We start from the raw sequence: 18,010 nt of genomic DNA, 5'->3' as shown, positions 1-18,010 counted from the left end.
CCTTTCGTGGGGCTGTTTCCATTAGAAGTCTGTAGTTATCTCCTGTTTTTTCATCTTGTAAAGTGATATCTTTTACTCACGTAATGAGTTACTCCTTGAAGAATTTGTTGTGTTCGCTCTACATTCACTGTGGCACTGGGCTTATCTGAGAGTCAGAGGGAGTTTTCAGGTGTGATTGGCCATGAAGTACAGCAGGCAGCATGCCCACAGTCATTTTAGGGTCCCCTCAAAATGTTTAATTCCTTTAAAATGCAAAAAAATGTATAAAGTTTTAATGGAATGCCTTAATATCCATAATATACATTTAAACCAGCAACTGTAGTCATAAAATAGTTTTTTCATGGAAGAGGGGGCCAATGAAGGCAAAATTGTCCAGGGTATATGAAAGTCCTAATGCAGCCCTGGATTCTAAATGTCCATCAGTAAGAAGGAACCCTGCTGCTTCACTAGCACCACTGCTACAGCAAAGGTGCTCAGGTAATGCTGAATGAACTCGTGAAAGATGAAGACACTGAACACATACAGTGGCATCTTTCAGACTAATGAAAGATGTGAATATATACAGTGGCTCAGTTAATCCTGAATGAACTAATGAAAGATGTGAATACATACAGTGGCCACAGCAAAGGTACTCAGTTAATACTGAATGGATTAATGAAAGATGAGAATACATACAGGGGCATACCTACCATGTAAAAATGTGAGGCAAATATAAATGCCCATAACACTGCAGCTGCAAGTATCTATTAGATCTAGTATTACATTCTGAAAAAGGTAAAAAAGGATGTCTATAACCAAGTAGATACAGGCGAAGTAGCCAAGGTTGAACTGTACTTTTGCTTATCAGGACAACTTTAAAATGGTTAAGCCTTGACTATCATTGTCCCTTTTTGTTTCCACTCTTCTTGTATACTCTGGCCCTTCTCCAGCTTCAGGCTTCTTTCAGTTTCCTCGTTCAGATCTTGCCATATATTAAATATATGTATATACATGTTGGAGGTTTCCCTGGTGGCTCAGACAGTAAAGAATCTGCCTGCAATTCAGGATACTGGGGTTTGATTGCTAGGTTGGGAAAATCCTCTGGAGAAGGGAATGGCAACCTACTCCAGTATTCTTGCCTGGAGAATCCCATGGACAGAAGAGCTTGGCAGGCTGCAGTCTATGGAGTCACACACAGTTGGACATGACTGAGTGACTAACACTCTGTCTGTACATATTATTTATATATATATATATATATATACACACACACACACACACACACACACATATATATAAATATATATATTTTTAAATAGTTTGACCAGTACTCTGAAAAATTTTCAAGGATATATGTATTTCAAAGAACATATATTAAATTCAGTATGATGCATACTTATGGTGGGGAAAGGATGGCAATGGGGAATGGATTTAGGAATGGAAGATGAAAAAGAAAACATAAAAACAGCAGTCTACTCAAACTTAATATATATAATCTAAACAAAGTCTTACCAACAGCATAGAAGAAATAATATTATTTAATAAAAAATAAACTAGGTTCCCCCCACTCCCATGTCATCCCTTTGATTATTTCATGGGAAGATTTTGATTATTCTTGTTATTGTTGTTAGTCTTTCTTTTCAAATCATATCTTTTGATGGGCTAAGAAAAATATTTGCTACATTTGCAAATATTCCTAAAGTGAAAGTGCTAAGTGAGATGACCCAGTTTTATCTTCCATCTAATTGTTATGTGTTACACAGTTTCTGATCTCCCCTGTCAGAACTCTGAACTAAATCTGTTGTATTTTTGTGTATACAAAGTGGAATTCATGAATAATGCTGCTCTGACTATCATTTGGCCAATTTGCACATCTGAGGCTTGTAGCCCTCTTTCTTGACTTCTTTCTATGTATTGTCATTTCATATACATCCCTCTGTGACTGCTATGTTTTTTGATGTGTCTTTTTTTTCCACTTGTAGGGGTAGAGTTTTAACTTTCTAACTGCTCTATTTACCATCTTATCATCTCTCTCTTCTTTCACTCTAGCTAAAGCCATAAAAATTATCTTGTTCCCTCATCCTTGTTATTGTTTTGGTTCATCTTCATTTTTCTTGAGCTGTAATTACATGATACAGATTGTGTGTACAAATGTGTGTATAGCTTGGTGAATTTCTACACACACATACATACACACATATGCACCTCCGTATACATTCCATCCAGAAAATTTTAAGTTTCTATTTTCATGCATCTCTGAAGTACATCAAATGGCATTCCTTTGGAAATTCCTAAATTTCCAAATTTACCTTTCAAATTAAATCTTAAAATCTTAATATATAAAATGTCTTCTAAGCAGACTGATCTGTCTACCAAATTCCTGTTAACCTTCATTCATTTTGTATTTTATTATGAACTTGTGGCAGTGATTTCTTGTGGCTGGTTTCTCTGTGACATTAAGTTAGTACTGCTTTTGTGTTTGTGTATTTGTATCTGTATAGGGCAATAGCATTGTGCTGGTACATAATAATGTCCCCAAGATAACTACTTCATCTAAAAATTGTACATTTTTGCCATCCTAGTGACCTCTATGTTGTGATGATTATAATATTATATGATAAGAAAAATCATGTATTTAGTTACGAGAGAAAACCACATTTTCATAAAGATATTTCATCACTTTTGTGCTTTGACATCCTATTAGTATTTTGTGTTAATATTGTTCAGTATTAGTTAACTTTATTAAGTGAATGTTTAAACCAGAAGTAATCAACAGAAGCTTATTCTAAAATGATATGGAGATTCAAAGGATCTAAAATAGTCAAATCAATCTTGAAAAAGATGAACAAATTAAAAATACTGACACTACCTAAATTTCTGACTTACTTAAGTATATACTTTTTAAAATAAGTATTTAGTAATGTAGAAAGGATGGTTTTGGGTAAGTATAGTCGTAGATGAATGGAATAAAATCCAGGAATTGATCAAACTCTTATGATGATTTGATTTTTGACCGAAGTGTTAAGTAATTCACTATAGGGATAGCATGATTTTCTCAAGAGATGGTCCTAGAACAACTGGTATATCCATTTGGTGAAAAGTAAGCTGGTTTCTCCAGTAATGATGTATGGATGTGAGAACTGGCCCATGAAGAAGGTTGAGTGCTGAAGAATTGATGGTTTTTAATTGTGGTGCTGGAGAAGACCCTTGGACAAAAGGAGATCAAATGAGTCAACTCTAAAAGAAATCAACTCTGAATATCATTGGAAGGATTTATGCTGAAGCTGAAACTCCAGTACTTTGGCCACCTGATGTGAAGAGCTGACTCATTGGAAATGAGCTTAATACTGGGAATGATTGAGGGCAGGTGGAGAAGAGGGTGGCAGAGGATGAGATGGTTGGATAGCATCACTGACTCAATGGACATGAATTTGAGCAAACTCTGCGAGATGTTGAAGGACCCAGGAGCCTGGCATGCTCCATGGGGTCACGAAGAGTTGGATACAACTTAGCTACTGAACAACAGCAAAACTTTTCCTTAACACCATACACAAAAATTTAACTCAAAATCACTCATACGGTTAATTTAAAACCTAATACTATAAATCTTCAAAAAGAAAATGTAAAGATTGTATCATTGTAACCCAGGAGGCATAGAGGACGATTTCTTAGATAGGACACCAAAGAAACAAACCATCAGATTGGTCTTCATTATTTGGGAAACTTATGGTGAAGCAAATGAACTGGTATATATAAGCTATAAGTATATATCTGAGATATATATACACACACACACATATACATATTTTAATATTTTTATAATGTGATAAAATATAATTTTAATGTATATAAAATGAAGACAAAACAATTTAAAATAAGAAAAGGATTTGAACAGTAAAGTCAAGGAAATATGCAAGTAACTATTTAGCACCCAGCATCAGTGATCGCCAAGGAGCATAGCATTTTTAAACCATAAGAAACCCACCAAATACTCACTGAGGTGAGTAAATTTAAGAATATCAGCAACACCAAATGTTCCAAAATTATGGAGTTCATGGGAAAGAAAGTAAAATGATACCACTGCCTTGAAAAAACATTTTCTCAGTTTGTTATCAAATTGTTCCTCAACTCAGTTCAGTCGCTCAGTCGTGTCTGACTCTTTGTGACCCCATGGACACAGCAGGTTTCCCTGTCCTTTACTATCTCCCAGAGCTTGCTCAAACTCATGTCCATTGAGTTGGTGATGTCATCCACCACCTCATCCTCTGTCGTCCCCTTCTCCTGCTGCCTTCAGTCTTTCCCAGCATCAGGGTCTTTTCTAGTGAGTCAGTTCTTCGCATCAGGTGGTCAAAGTATTGGAGCTTCAGCGTCAGTCCTTCCAGTGAATATTCAGGGTTGATTTTCTTTAGAATGGACTGGTTTGATCTCCTTGCAGTCCAAGGGACTCTGAAGAGTCTTCTCCAACACCACAGTCCCTCCTCCAGGGGATCTTCCTGACCCAGGAATCAAACCTGCATCTCCTGTGTTGGCAGGCAGATTCTCTACCATTAATGCCACCATTAATTTGTAATGACAGAAAGTCAATCAGTGGTTGCCAGGGCCAGGTGATGGGGAGGGGATGGACTGCAAATAGAAGAGAATTTTTTCACGTGTCCTCTATCTTGATTATGGCCTTTGGATGTGGCCATTGGATATGGCCAAAGATATCTTCAGAACGGTAACAATTTCATGTTATGTAAAGTGAAAGGAAGAAAGTAATTATTTAAATAAAGATGTTAGGATGTTTGCAAATTACAAACTTTAATAATTTTTAGGTTTTCATCTCTACAGGTGTTGATGAGAAAGTATTAAATTTGCAGTAATTAATACTAAAATATACAGTTATTTATGAGTGATGATAATGTGAATTCCCTGTAAAGATTTCCATTTGACCTGACATATCAGTGGTTATGTCTGTTTTTGGAGGAGAGTGTGAATAAGCTGGTAATTTGTCTTCCAGTTCATATGTGTGCATGTGATAAAGAACCATACAATTAGGTAGGTGTTATAAATAGGATATGGCAGAAAAGACATCCCTACTCAAGTTTCCAAGATTTTATAGCATATGCCCAGTCGAGGTTTGCTACTCTTTAATTTTGCCTTTTGGGCTAACCAGCTGACGCCCAGTTGAAAAGACTTATGTTCTTATGAGGCCACAAAAGCCTTAATGTTCAGTCTTCAGCTACCTCAGATTTTGGGGAACGCCATGTACCATCAGCAGCTTTAGTCCCTACCCTCTAATGCTAGCGCTCATCTATCAAACTTAAGGCTGAGAGTGAAGGAAAGGAAGCTTCCAGATAAACATACAGCAGCGCCTAAACAGCTAATCACTCTAGGCTTCCGCTTCCAGGCCCTATAATTAGAAGTCCTTCTTTTCCTTGTATTCCCAGATGACGCAAATGCTTTTTGTGGCTTGGCACCTCATTTGGGGCGTGGGTTTAGTTTATGGCCAGGCTGGAGTCTGGTTTAGTCTTCTGATGCTGCATAAATAGTTCTCAAGCCACAGTCTACTCTGTACAAGTTTTTCCTTTTATGTATATCTGCTTTTTAACTTGTTTTCTAGAAAAAAAAAAAAAAAGCCAGCTTGTCATTTCTTCCTGCAGAATGTGTGCAAAAGAGGAAATTATAAATTCAAAGGAAGCATATTATTGGTATAGTACTACACTAGCTATTTCCTCCTTTCCTCTCGATAAATTTAAAAAAAATTATTTTAAAGTTTTGTCAAAAAGTTGGACTTATTTCTGAGTTATATAAGCTGTATTTGCATGAATAAGTGGAAGAAAACGTTTTGAGACAGGATACAAGAAGATAACCAGGATAATGGCTAATTCTCTTAAAATTTGAAGTTGTTTTGCATACCAGTTTGAAAAACTAGGAGCATGTTGAAAAGTTTTTATTTGTGATTATCTTTTATATGCAAAACAATAAGAGTCTTGATTTGGCTAATAGGGACTACTATGTGAATGCTAATTATGAGTAAATCATTGATACGCTAATAAAAGAAAGTGAAGTTTATGTTTGGGAATGAGTAATATATTTGTGCTATAAATACAAGTGCATCACATTTCCTGTCATAATGATGTTTCCACTGAATTGTTTTTCATGTGCAGAAATAATTTTGCTGTGGGAATGTGGAATCAAAACATAGTAGTAGAATTGTGATAATTCAGACTTACTATAACTAAGTAAAAAATAGGAGTCAAGAAATACTGTCCACAAAAAGAACATGTCCAATGTTTGAAATTTATTGTGTGAATAACAACAGTGTTTATTGACCTCATGCTGATAGCTGTGCACAGAATGGTTGGCAATGTTAAATAAATTGTTATAGATCTCAATAAATGACATGGTTCATCATCTAAAATGTATTCTCTTGGAAATAGCCAAGATACTGGCATCTAAAATGCTATTTTTAATCAAATATAATGACTGGAGCTGTACCATATGTTAGCCAATAAATAGAAAACTCATATATACTTCACCTTCCCATATAAATGCCCACTTTATCTTTCCATAGATGCTTGATATTCTTTCAACAAAGAAGTTTTAAGAATTACAAAATATGATTTTGCTTCTGTTTCTCACAGAAAGCAATATATTCTGGACAAAATATTAACAAACACAAACATTCTAATATGTATATTTTAATTTCTGGAAAAACCAGTAAAACCAATAGATAAGTTAAAATTTTATATTAAAAATAGTGAAATTATCTAAAAAAGGGAAGGAAGTAAGAGCAGATAAATAAGTAAAAGTAAAAACAAGTGTGAAATTTAAGAGATAACCAACAAAGACCTACTGTCTTACACAGAGAACTCTACTCAATATCCTGTAAAATCCTAAATGGGAAAAGGACTTGAAAAAGGATAGATCCATGTGTAACTGACCCACTGTGCTGCACACTTGAAGCTAACATAGCGCTGTTAATCAGCTGTACTCCAGTAGCAAGGAAAATTTTTTAAAAAATCAAGGGGACAAAACCCACAAGGGTACAATCAGAAAAATAGTAAAAGGTAACAAAATGGTAGATGTAAATCCAGCCTTACCCTCAAGTTACACTAAATGTGACTGATCTATAAACACTAATTAAAAGTTTGAGATAGGAAGAAAAAAACCCCAGACTGAACCCCAGTTATTATCCAAAACAGAGTCCTTTTATAATTATATTGGCTGTGAAAGTAAAATGAAAAAGTAGTGATATTAATACCAAAGAAAGTTGGCTTCAGAATAAGGGAAATACTAAGGTCAAAAGGGGACATTATGATAAAAGAGGTGATGCACCAAGAAGTCGTAACAATCCTAAGTGTGTATGAACCTAAAAAAATAGGGCTCAAATTTAGGGAGCTTATATAACTGAAAAAAATATCCATAATTATGGTTGGAGATGTTAACTTCTACTCAATAATAGAACACAAAAGTAGGCAAACAAGTAAGCATGTTAAAGATCCAATAACAGTATCAGTTAACTTAATTTGACGCTGATAGAATACACCAAGTGTTCAGGTGTACATGGAACCCTTAGCAAGATATGTTGTTCTGAGATATAAAACAAACTTTAATTTCTTATCATAATGGAATTAAACTTGAAATTAGTATATGAATGATAACTGGAATATACCCAAACATTTGGAAACTAAAGAACATATCTTCCTGACACAATAATCTAAGCTTCAGCTTTTAAGAAACTTGAAGAAATGGAAAATAAAACTAAAGCAAGGGCAATGAAGGAAATAGTAACAGATGGTCATGATAGCAAAAGAAGGAAGATAAATCAGTGAAATGGAAAAGAGAAAACCAGTGACACCATAATGGTTTCTTTGAGAAGTTCTAGCTAGACTGACCAAGAAAAAAAGAAAAAGGATACAAAATTTCAATATCCTGAATGAAAAATTGGACATTACTAAAGACCCTACAGACTATTTCCTTGAGTTACAGAGAGTAATTCTTCCAAGAAAAAACATTACAATATATTTTACATTATAAAAATTATGTTACATTTTATATTAACAAAATTTAAAGAGAAATTAATTTACTATATCTGAAAGTCTTCACACAAACGCAGAAAAGGCCCACATAGTTTCACTGGAAAATTCTACTGGACATTTATTAAAGTATTTCCTCTAGAAATAAGATAAAAGGAACATTATGCAACCAAACCCGCTTTACCCTAGTACCAGAAACAGACAAACACAGTATTAGAAAAGGAAATTACAAACCAGTATCCCCCAGGAACACATTCACAACAACAAAATAGTAGCTAATTTGGTGCAGCAGCATGTAATAAAGGATTTTGACAAAGTGGAGTTTATTCCAGAAATGCAAGATTGTTCCACATTTGATAACCTTTCATTATTAAAATGCACCATACTAATTGACCAAAGAAGAAAAACCACATAATCGTCTCATAGGTGCAGAAAAGCATTAGACAAAATTTGACATCTGTTTATTATTAAAACTCTCAACAAATTAGAAGGAGAAAATAATGTCCTTAAGTTGATACATAGCATTTACAGAAAATCTACAACTAGCATCATGCGTAAAGATTGAATATTTTTTTCTGAAACATGGAACAAGGCATGAATATTGCCTCTCGTCATTTTTGTTTACCTCAGCAAAAATAGCAGGTCAAGAGAAAAAAGAGGCATGTAGTTCTTGTAGTGTGGAAAGGAGAAAAATCAAACTATGTCTGTTCACATACTATATGTTCAGAAAGAAAATTCCATGTAATCTACATAAAAGCTCATAGAATTTGTAGAATATGTAGGTATGCATACAGTTCAGTTCAGTCGCTCAGTTGTGTCTGACTCTATGCGACCCCATGGACTGCAGCACGCCAGGCCTCCCTGTCCATCACCAACTCACAGAGCTTACTCATACTCATGTGCATCGAGTCAGTGATGCCATCTAACCATTTCATCCTCTGTCATCCCCTTCTCGTCCTGCCTTCAATCTTTCCCAGCATCAGGGTCTTTTCTAGTGAGTTAGTTCTTTGCATCAGGTGGCCAAAGTATTGGAGTTTCAGCTTCAGCATCTGTCCTTCCGATGAATATTTAGGACTGATTTCCTTTAGAATAGACTGGTTGGATCTCCTTGCATACAAATATTTATATAAATATCAGTTACATCTCTATATACTGCCAAGGAAAATTTGGTAATTGAAATAGAGTACCATTGATAGTAGCACTAAGGAAATATAATCGATATGCTAAAAGAGAAAAAGCAAAACATATCAAGAAATATGCGATGTTCATAGATCAGATGACTCATTATTGTTAAGATGTTCATTATCCCCATTATATAGATATTGAAAACCTGAATCTGTGTTTGGAAAGGCAAAGGATTTGGAATAGCTAAACCAATCTTGGAAAAGGTCAGAAAACAAAGACTTGCTGTATGTGATTTCCAAGTTATAGTAAGTTAAGAAAGTGTGATATTAGTGAATGATAGACACAGATATCAATGGAACAGAATAGGACTTCCAGAAAAACACCCACCCTAATATGGCCAGTCGATCTTTGGCATGTTGACATTGAATGTAGAATAAAAGATAAACAATTTAATGAATAAAGATTAGCCTCTTCAAGAAATCCTGCTGAGACAATTGATGAAAGACCTAAATGTAAAATATAAAACTGTGAAATTGAACAGGAAACCAAAATTTTTGTGACCTTGTATTAGGTACATAATTCTTAGCTATGACATCTCATCAAAATTTGCTTTGTGAAAGACAGTAGGGAATTTAAATAAATAGGCAAAGTGGAGAAAAGTTTTAAACTAGTGAATTGAGTAGGGTACAATTAGTTGTAATAGTACTTAAATTGGAACTTAGAATTCAGGTTTTGAGAAACGGAAAAAGTGAAAGTGGGTTTTAATTCCATGGAGGAAAGTCTTTCACATTCTTTGTTATCAGATTTGCTATTTTAAAATGCTTGTGAACTCTCTGATTCCAGCATTGTAAACTTTTCTCTACTAGTTGTATGAGAACATCATAAAACCTTCACATGTAAGTATGTCACTATACTTGAATACTGATGTGACCTTAAGGTTTTGTATTCCCATGGGAAAAAAATTCCTGTGTTTTAATTTTTTTTTAATTGTAGGAAGTTCTTATATATTTGGTCACTTTTCCCCTTCAATAATATTTTAAAGTATGATGAATGCCTTGTGAAAATATTTTATCCACATACATAATGGTGTTTATTTTTACCCTTTTTTGGTGTGTCCTTCAGGAATGCTTCTAGTCACAACAGATACCCTTGGCCATGACTTCCACGTCTTCCAAATTTTGACTCATCCTTGGTCCTCATCACAAAGTGCTGTCCATCATTTATATACTCTTCACAGGGGAGAAACTGAAGCCAAAGTAAGTTGTATATTTTTTCACAAGGTGTTTTCTTTGTGTAATATGACATCTAATCCAGAAGTTATTTATATCATACTGGAGGTTAACGTTAATGTTGGTGAGTTAATACTGTTTTTTAGACTGGGTCAGATATTTAAGAACTTTATCCTATTTTGACCCAGTTAATAATATAAGCAGTAGGTGAACCATGAACGTTGATAAAACAGAAGTTCTATTTATTCTTCTCTTCCTGTCCCCAAACCGTTCTTTTGTTTGTTTTCTTCAAGTCCAGTCTATTAGGCATATATTCTGCAATCATGCTGAAGTAGTTATTGGTGAAATGATATGATATGTCTGGTTTGCTTTTGAATGTTCTGGCAGAACAAAATAAACTAAGACATAAGTTGAAAACAATATGCAAAGTGTTAATGATCGTCAAAGCTAGGTGATGTTGATGTTGGTGGTTCATTATAACAGTCTTTAGACTTAGTGTGTATTAAGAAATTCCTCTAATAGAAAGTAAAAATAAAGCAGTACCTTTCACCAGCATTATGCTGTGTTACTCACTTTTACTGTTTTATAGCAGACTTATTGTTCATTTTTGAAAACATTTTCAGCTATTGAGCATTTTCTCATTGAAATGCATTTTAGTTATGGGGTAATATAAAGAATATTGAGTTATATAAAACTATTTTGAAGTTATATAAAGAATATTTTGAAGTTTTTAATTTGAATTACATTGAAATTACATTTTAATGCAGTTAGAATATGTATCATTAATTATAGAATTTTTACATCTAGGAATTACTACATTTTAAAATTATTATTGCTGAGGTATAATAGGTTATATATTGTTTTGTATTAGATTTGTGTTTTCCTGCTTTGCTGCACTCTATTTTGAGATCCAATACTTTTTCAGAAGAATTTTTCTTGTATTTTATATGTAGAATGTGAAAGTGAAAGTCGCTCAGTTGTGTCTGATTCTTTACGACTCCATGGACTGTCCATGGAATTTTCCAGGCCAGAATACTGGAGTGGGTAGCCTTTCCCTTCTCCAGGGGATCTTCTCAACTGCATTGTGGGCAGATTCTTTACCAGCTGAGCCACAAGGGAAGCCCAAGGACTCTGGAGTGGGTAGCCTATCCCTTCTCCAGGAAATCTTCCTGATCCAGGGAATAAAACTGGGGTCTCCTGCATTGCAGGTGGATTCTTTACCAACTGAGCTATCAGGGAAGCCCTTATATAGAACATACTTTCTGACAAGTATTATGCTAATTTTTGACTGTTTTCAGTTTTATTTTTGTTATTGCGTTAGTTTGGAACTCAAAAACAATGTGTAATTAAAAGTAATAATTGTGGTCTTTTCTTTGTTAATAGTTACCTCCTATTTTTAAACTTTCTACCATGCCGTTTTGATTTACTTTACCTTTGTAATACAGTTTGACATCGGGAAGCATGATGCTTCCAACTTTGTACTTCTTGGTTATGATTGCTTTTGTTATTGGGGTATTTTGTGGTTCCTACAAATTTTAGGATTGTTTTCTAGTTCTGTGAAAATGCCATTTGAATTTTGATAGAGATTGCATTGAATCTGTAGATTGCTTTCAACAGTGTGGACATTTTAACAATATTGGTTCTTTTAATTCATGAGTATGGAATGTTTTTTCATTTGTTTGTGTCTTCTTCAGTTTCTTTCATCAATATCTTATGGTTTTGAGTGCACAGGTCTTTCACTTCCTTGGTTAAATTTTCCTGTGTATTTTATTCTTTTTGATGCAATTGTAAATGCTTTCGGCTTTTATGAAAGTGCTTTCAGCTCCTCACCATTGAGTATAATGTTAGGTGTGGGCTTGTCATATATGACCTTTATTATGTTGAAATATATTGAAATATATGTTGAAATATATTCCCCCTGTACCCACTTCAATGAGTTTTTATCATAAATAGTTGTTGAATTTTGTCAAGTGCTTTTTCTGCATCTATTGGGATGGTTGTATGATTTTTATTTTTCATTCTGTTGATGTGGTGTGGATCTCAGCACCTAGATGCAGACTGATTGGGAGCTGAGCCCTCAGACAGCAGCTTTTAAAGTACGCAAATATACTGCTCTCAGGGGAAGACTCGGAGAAGGACATTTTTAGTCTGCTGTCTTTGTGCTGTGGCCTGAGTGGATAGTGGGCTAGGAGAAGTCAATTAAAACTATATAAATATCCCATTCCTCATCAAACTTTTTATTACTTCTTTTATTTACATATATCATTTGGTTGAATAGATTCTTTGTTAAATGAGTTATATTCATTCAAAAATTATTTTAGTACTCAGAACAGTCTGGATTTAGCCAGTTGGAGCCTGTTAGTTTGACATCTATTAGCTTGACATCTTTGACATCTATTAGCTTATAATATGTACAGTATTCTTTGACAGTGTCCTTACTTTCTGGCACAATGAAGTTGCTTTCTCCTGTTTAATAACCATTTGCTGTTACTGCTTTCGTATGGAAGTTTTCAATTAGATGAGCATTTTAGTCAAGATTTACTATTTCACTAAAAATGTGCTGCTGGGCACATGTTACTTCTTTGAAAAGATTTTTTTCATTGATGTATAGTTGATGTACAATGTAAATTGCAGGTGTACAGCATAGTGATGCACAGTTTTTGAAGGTTATATTCCGTTTATAGTTACCAAACAATACTGGCTATATTCCCTGTGTTGTACAATACAGGGCACATTTTATTTCTTTTAATTTTTTAACAAGTAATTTTATTTGTTTGTCTTTGGCGGGGTCTTCACTGCTGTGTGGGCTTCTCTCTAGTTGTGGCAAGCGGGGGCTGCTCTAGTTGCAGAGTGTGGGCTTCTCATTGCAGAGGCTCCTCTTGTTGTGGAGCATGGGTTCCATGGCGCGCAGGCTTCAGTAGTTGCAGCACGTGGGCTCAGTAATTGCAGCTCCCAGGCTCAATAGTTGTGGTGCAGGGGCTTAGTTGTTTCATGGGCTGTGAGATTTGCCAAATCAGAGATCCAAGCTGTGTCTCCTGCATTAGCCGGCTGATTCTTTACCACTGAGCCACCAGGAAAGCCCCACAGTTTATTTCTTTATTGTTTTTTAATCCCTGTCCTGTCCTCCCTACTTACTGATATGCTCCACCTCAACTATAATCTCCAGTAATTTGAACATTTTAAGCACCGACACCTTGTAAAAAATTTACATCCATTTTTGATACCTCTTTTGCATTAACATTATTTGTCATTCAATTTCTAGCATGAGGACAGAGATCTTGCTTAAGCTTCTTGGGGTCTCTCATCCATAAAACAGTGTGCTGCACATGGACAAATGTTTGTAGGTATAATATTTGCTAATGCCAATGCTATTCCTATTTAACAGGTAGGAAAACCATATAATGTAGGAGATTGGAAATTTCTAAACCTTAAACATCAAGATCTAAGGAAACACAATTGATAACCATAAAATTAATTTTTATAAGTGTATACTGAAATGATTTTGACATGATATATAAAATTTAACACTGATGATGAAATCTGTATGGCAAGTAATCTGCCTGTTTTTGAGTATTTTAAAATCATGTCATTCTGGAATCTTCCAAGAACTCTGAGGATACTTTAATCATGCAAGGAAAAAAGGATCAAATATGTGGATCTAATTATGTTGAATTAAGTTGTTTTATGATCTATGACTTGGGATATCCTCTGCATCTGACAGTAATTTTCCTCATAAAGTACATGTGTAGTTAGCAAAATATTCTTAGTTTTCATCAGTAAAGTCAGATGTAGTAAAATGTTACGGTATTTAAAAATATACTTCTGTAAAGTCTTACCGAAGCTGACACTAGTAGTTTTTGTATTTAACATGCTAATTTTGATCAATGGTACACTTGCTTTGGAAACCTCTGCATATTAGAAACATGTTACTTCTACTTTATCAGAGCAATCCTGCAAAATGGTATGATGAATATGTTTAATTCTCAAGGAGGAAGGTACCTGCGTGTGCGTGCTCAGTCGTGTCCAACTCTTTGCAATGCCATGGATTGCATGTAGCCTGCCAAGCTCCTGTCCATGGGATTTCCCAGGCAAGAGTACTGGCGTGGGTTGCTATTTTCTTCTCCAGGGGATCTTCCCTACCCAGGAATTGAACCCACATCTCTTGTGTCTCCTGGGTTGGCAGGTGGATTCTTTGCGATGGTCAGTTCAGGAAAAAGCCTATGGTACAGGAAAGGGGAACCCAAATGGAGTCTAGACTCCCTTTGGTGATGAGATATTGGTGAGTCTAGGAAGACCAAGATCATGGAGTTCTCAGGACTGAGTATCAGAGAGATGAAAGCTACAAAGAAAAAACCCTTGAGATCTGCCGAGAAATCTGCAACCATGGGAAGAGCCACCATCATACCAGTTGGAAGAAGTAAAATTACAGTAAAGATGACATACAGAAAATCTAATGAATACCACAAAAAAAGTTAGAACTAATGGGTGATTTTAACAAGACTTCTGGGTACCATATACTAGAAACAAACAATTGTCAATTTAAAAATTGTTAAGCATATCGCATGTAGGACTGTATTCTAAAACTGTAAAACAGTACTGAGAGTAAAGATCTGATTAAATAAAGAGTTAAACCATATTCTTGGGCTACAGTACATAATATTATTAGAATATAATTTCTCCCCAAACTGATTTGTATATTCAATGCCATCTCCATTAAAATCCCAGCAGTATTAAAGATTTTTGATAAAAATTAATAAGCTATTTCTCTGCATAGTACTTATACTGGGCAAAATAATATTGAAAAAGAAAAAGTTGGAGCATTACCTAGTAATTAGACTTATTAAAGGTGTAGTAACAGGCACATTTCCATACATGTGTACAATTGATTTTTGACAAAGGTGCAAAATGAAGACAAGTTAGTCTTTTCAACAGTGGTAATGGACTGACTGGGTATTTATGTGTGAAAAATGAGTGTTAGCCCATGTCTCATTCCATATACAAAAGTGAACTCATACTAGACCATAGATTTAAATATATAAAATCTATGATTGTAAAGCTTTTAAAAGAAAACACAGGAGAAACCCTTTGAGTTAGACTCAAGTTGTCTGGTATCTACACCACATTTTAAGGGAACTCTCAACAAGTGAATGAGTGGAAACTGGCTCTTGCACACAGTTCTTTTGGGAATGTACAGTGGTACGGCTACTCTGGAAGATAGTTTGGCAGTTTCTGAAAATCTTCACATAAGGTTGCCATACCACCCAGCAACTTCAGTTATGGGGAGTCCATAACATAAAATTCATATTGTATACAAATTTACTGCACATTTCTTTCCTGTGGTTGTCATAGCAAATTACCTTAAAATAACAGAACAAAACCAAATGGCCTTAAAATAACAGAAATCTATTTTCTCTCATTTCTGGAAGCCCGAAGTCCAAAATCAAGGTGTTGGCGAGGCTGCACTCCCTCTAGAGTTCTAACAGAGAATCTGTTCTTTGCCTTTGCCAACTTCTGGTGAGTCAGCATTTCTTTCCTTACGGCTAGATACCACTCCAGTATTTACCTCTGTGGTCTCATTTCTTCCTCCTCTTCTCTGTGTCTTCTCCTCGTCTTTGTATCTTTTAAGGGTACATTAAATAAGTATTTAATATGATTAAATGATTCCATTTAATATTAGCACTGATAATCCAGGATAACTTCTGATCTAGATATTAATCACATATTTTGTCATATAAGGTAATAGTCACTCTTTGTACTATAATGCAGTGTATGTAGGTTCCACAGATTAGGATCTGGATATGTCTTGTTTTGAGACACTGTTTACTTCATTACAGTCCACCCTCTCTGAACCCTCCAATTCAGAATAATTTCATGTGCAAAATACGTTACATACAAACATCCCTGGAAATCTCAGCATGTTACAACATCAGTTCTTAACAGTAAAATCTCTTTAAAATGTCATCAGACTCAAAGTTCACATCTCCTCATCAAAATTATCCAAATTAGGTATAGTTGTCACCCTATGTATGATCTATCCTGGAGCAAAATTCCTTTTGATCTGTGTAGGAGAAGGTATAGAGAGAATGAGGCAGAAAAAAATACATGGAGAAATAAAGATGGGAAACGTTCCAGATTTATTGAAAGACACATTTTGAATATGACAAAGCTGAAGTTTAAAAATGACATAGTAAACTTTCTGAAAACCAAAACAAATCTTGAAAGTAGCCAGAGGAAAATAGCACATACAGAGAAAAAACATTTTCAAACTGTTGACTTCTTATCAGAAACCATGGAAGTCAGAAGGCAGTGGAATATCTTGTTTAAAGGACTGAAAGAAACAAGTACTGGTAATAAAAAGTTCTCCATCTAGCAAGAGTATCATTTAAAAATGATGAAGTGAAGTGAAGTGAAGTGAAGTCGCTCAGTCGTGTCCGACTCTTTGCGACCCCATAGACTGCAGCCTGCCAGGCTCCTCTGTCCATGGGATTTTGTAGGCAATAGTACTGGAGTGGATTGCCATTTTCTTCTCCAGGGGATCTTCCCAACCCAGGGCTCGAACCCGGGTCTCCTGCATTGTAGACAGAGGCTTTACCGTCTGAGCCACCAAGGAAGTCCAAGAATGATGAAGTGAACAGTAAACTTTGCAAATCCACACTGTTGTGCAGGGAGAAAGGATAACCAGAGCAAACTTGGATATTTTGGAAGTGATGAAATACCTGAGAAATGATCAACTTCACATTAAAGAGGATTCCCCCCTTTCTTAATTCATTTAAAATATAAATGTTAACATTTTAAATTTAATGTTAAGATACTTCTTATATGTAAGAAATTTATACATTTTCTGGGGCTTATATTGTATACATGTAATACATATGATACCTATAGCATAATACCATTGGTGGTTGGGTGGGAATGGGTATATGGAATTATACTGTTTCAAGGTTCATTTATACTGTACTTAAAAATACAAAACTTCATTTAAAATGTTTAATTAACTCAAAAGTAATTTAGCCGAAAGGGAAGAACAGAGACACAGGACAGAGAGGATAAACAGAAAACAAAATTAAATAGTACATCAAAATTCAACCATGTAAATCATATACTAAATATTGACATATTTCAGCCCAAAGAACTCTAAACTAAAGGGACAAATTACCTACTAAAGATTGTCTTTGAGTCTTTAATATAATCATAGTTAAAACATGTTAAAATGTATGTCATGCAAATAATAAACATGAATATTAAAAATTCGACTATATTAATATCAACTAAGAAAGAGGTTAAGACAAAAGACTATTACCAGAGATATTTCACAATGTTCAAGAGTCAAATTATCAGGGAGATTTAAATGTCTGTGCACCTAAAACTAAGTTTAATAACACTTTCTAAACATTTGATGCGGCTCAGACGGTAAAGAATCCGCCTGCAATGCAGCAGACCTGGGTTCGCTCCCTGAATTGGGAATATCACCTGGAGGAGGTCATGGCACCCCACTCCAAGATTCTTGCCTGGAGAAGCCCCGTGGACAGAGGAGCCTGGTGGGCTACAGTCCATGGGGTCGCAAAGAATCATACACGACTGAACAACTAAGTACATAAGGAGAAAAGGGCAAATCTCTGAGCAGTCCTGTTAACTATATTGTCCTGAACAGCTAAC

General features: G+C 35.0%; 1 protein-coding gene across 8 annotated transcripts in view; it reads left to right on the top strand.

Moving 5' to 3' along the window:
* The window catches only part of BCAS3 (BCAS3 microtubule associated cell migration factor), a 586,221-nt gene that overhangs the window by 190,403 nt on the left and 377,808 nt on the right, over positions 1 to 18,010 (top strand). For all 8 annotated transcript variants that reach the window (XM_052658881.1, XM_052658882.1, XM_052658879.1 and 5 more), the window contains exon 14: positions 10,248 to 10,381. In XM_052658881.1, the coding sequence (XP_052514841.1) occupies positions 10,248 to 10,381 (134 nt within the window). The remainder of the gene's footprint in view (positions 1 to 10,247; positions 10,382 to 18,010) is intronic.

This window comes from Budorcas taxicolor, chromosome 19, assembly GCF_023091745.1.
Source record: "Budorcas taxicolor isolate Tak-1 chromosome 19, Takin1.1, whole genome shotgun sequence".
In the NCBI taxonomy this organism is placed as follows: Eukaryota; Metazoa; Chordata; class Mammalia; order Artiodactyla; family Bovidae; genus Budorcas; species Budorcas taxicolor.
Note: the sequence above shows the minus strand (reverse complement) of the source record. Positions and strands in the feature narration are given on the sequence as shown.